This window comes from Anguilla anguilla, chromosome 7 (assembly GCF_013347855.1).
Source record: "Anguilla anguilla isolate fAngAng1 chromosome 7, fAngAng1.pri, whole genome shotgun sequence".
Taxonomy (NCBI): domain Eukaryota; kingdom Metazoa; phylum Chordata; class Actinopteri; order Anguilliformes; family Anguillidae; genus Anguilla; species Anguilla anguilla.
In genome coordinates this window covers 690,001-692,500 of record NC_049207.1, presented here as the reverse complement: position 1 = coordinate 692,500, position 2,500 = coordinate 690,001, and the positions used below count along the sequence as shown (strand labels likewise).

The following is a 2,500-nucleotide window of genomic DNA, read 5'->3' as shown; positions in this document are numbered from 1 at the left end:
TGTTCTTGTTTTAGTTACAACAAAAAAGTTTTTTATCATATAAAAGTTGGATAAGGTGCTTCTGTATGTAAGAGAGAGAGAGACTGAGGTCAGGGGGGGTGAGAGAACAGGGAGAGGGGAAGATTCATCAGTAAAACAGGAAGAGAGAGAGAGCAGAGAGAGGAAGTGTCTGTTCACTAACAGAAGTAATCCTGAGAGACTGGTATTGCAGTGAGGCAGCAGTGCTACCCACTGTGGTATGTGCATGTCAGACTCACACCCTGCTATGTGTGTCAGACAAAGGAAGAGAAATATTGAGAGGTCTACTCCTGAAACAGAAAAAACTGTGTAGTACAAATACCGTTTTTGTGTCTATGGTAAACAATTTAGTTATGAAATTACAAAACTTAGTTGTACAACTATTTTGTCTGTTGTCATTGTAATTTGTTTGTTGATAGGGAATGAAGGAAGAAAAGGAGAGGGATTGGTTGGGAGATAAAAGAGTTTCACTGATCCTGTGGTGAGTAAAGTCTTACTTTAAATACTTACCTATTCACATTTCCAGACATGAGACCATCTTTTTATAGTTATCAACAAATCTGTTGATATGACTGATTATTATTATTGTATAGATTGTCATTATTGCATTGGCTATATCCCTTTAAAAATGTAATATATTTTATAGCTGATGTGGAATGTTCAGTATTGATTGTGTTTCGTTTAGCGTGTGAGGCTACTCAGTGGTGTAATTCTAAGGCTCTGCGTATTGCTAAGTTATGGGAGCATGCTACCTTCATTAAAAACAATGGATGTGAAATATGTATTCTTAATCATTTACATGAATTTTATGGTGATAGTTCTAATGATGCCCAACGTGTATCATGCAATTAAACTGGTTTGTTAAATTTCTTTTTTTTTCAATATTTGTGTTTATTCTGACAGTCAGTGGGTTTAAAAGATGGGCTTTGACTTTTACTCATCAGCGCTGTTGGACTTAAGTTTCCCACAAAATCTGTTTTTGTGCCTAGGCACTCATTCTGTTAATATGTGAGAGTAAACTAGATGGAAAATTTAATTATTACAAAACGTTAAATAGCTGCTGTTTTATGCTAATTTAGAGATTATTCTGTTGCTGTCTCAACAGGAAACCCAACCTGGTGGAAACAAGAGGACTCCAGAAAAGATCACAGCTCTCTCTCTCTCTCCCACACACACACACACTCACACACACACACACACACACACAAACACACACATACGTCAAACTTTGCCACAACGACCAAAGATTCCATCAAATGGTGATGCCTTTTCTGGCAGCTAAAGCTGCCCTGACAGATCCATTAACCAAAATGGGACCCTGATGGATGTGGTGCTTTTTTGGTCCAGAAGGACACCGTACTAGAGAACTCTGTACAGCAAAAACACTGAAAGATGGAACTCACTTTTCAGGGCAACAATAATCAGAATCTTCACTCAGTGAAGTTGGCTTAGACTGTGTTAAACCATAAACAATATTTATGTTTTATATTTTATTACACCTTAGTGTAATAGGGGCTGAAGGTCAAGCTGGCAGACAGGCAGGAGTTGACACAGTAACCTGACGAGCGCTTTTCCAAAATGGACACTAGCCTGAAATGGCCCTATTTTAAAACCTCACACACAGGGAACATGAGAGACATGGAGCTTATTGAACTGGACATTCCGAGCCTCTCTACCAGCCCCAGCGCTGACATCACTGCCAGCCCCAGCGCTGACATCACTGCCAGCCCCAGCGCTGACATCACTACCAGCCCCAGCGCTGACATCACTACCAGCCCCAATGCTGACATCACTACCAGCCCCAGCGCTGACATCACTACCAGCCCCAGCGCTGATATCACTGCCAGCCCCAGCGCTGACATCACTACCAGCCCCAGCGCTGACATCACTACCAGCCCCAATGCTGACATCACTACCAGCCCCAGCGCTGACATCACTGCCAGCCCCAGCGTTGACATCACTACCAGCCTCAATGCTGACATCACTACCAGCCCCAATGCTGACCGCAGCCATGCTGAAATCCTTAACCATGCTGGCACCAGCACTGACACCTTTGGTGATAACGCAGGGCAGCCCCCTCTCCCCCCCGGCCCCTCTGCCCCTGCCCCCCCCTCCCCCGGTAGTGGGCGGAGCCTGCATATTGTTCTGCGGAGACTGAAGAGGGGGGGGCAGCAGTGCATGGAGGAAACGCCCAGCATGGTGTCCGGCCTCCTGCTCACCATGGGATTCTGCATCGCCATCATCATCATCTTCGCCAGCACCGGACGGGTAAGGGGTGGGTGGGGAATACAGAGATGGGGTAGGGGGCATATTTAGGGGACTGGAACAGGAGGAAACAGAGTTTTCTGGTATCGAGACGCTATGAATGGTATAAACACCTTTAATTTGTGATTTCAGCGCAGTGTCAGATCTACAGTACTCCAGCTGCTCCTGTTTAATGGCCAACAGCATTTCAGCACTATGTGAAACATCATTAGCTCTC

At 44.6% G+C, this 2,500-nt stretch overlaps 1 protein-coding gene and 1 long non-coding RNA gene across 4 annotated transcripts in view; both read left to right on the top strand.

Moving 5' to 3' along the window:
- LOC118232290 overlaps positions 1 to 2,105 on the top strand; it is a 5,971-nt gene extending 3,866 nt beyond the window's left edge. Inside the window, exons 1-3 of one of the 2 annotated variants that reach the window (XR_004766242.1) lie at positions 1 to 356; positions 438 to 499; positions 1,124 to 2,105. The exon at positions 1 to 356 is cut by the window's left edge and continues 155 nt beyond it. This is a non-coding gene — a long non-coding RNA (uncharacterized LOC118232290). The remainder of the gene's footprint in view (positions 357 to 437; positions 500 to 1,123) is intronic. The other variant, XR_004766241.1, reaches the window with a different exon arrangement.
- A 40-nt stretch (positions 2,106 to 2,145) lies between these two features.
- The window catches only part of LOC118232297 (adenylate cyclase type 2-like), an 18,951-nt gene continuing 18,596 nt past the window's right edge, over positions 2,146 to 2,500 (top strand). The window contains exon 1 of one of the 2 annotated variants that reach the window (XR_004766246.1): positions 2,146 to 2,286. Coding sequence is in view for 1 of the 2 variants with exons in the window: in XM_035427175.1 (XP_035283066.1) it covers positions 2,197 to 2,286 (90 nt within the window). In the remaining variant the exon portion in view is untranslated. The remainder of the gene's footprint in view (positions 2,287 to 2,500) is intronic. The other variant, XM_035427175.1, reaches the window with a different exon arrangement.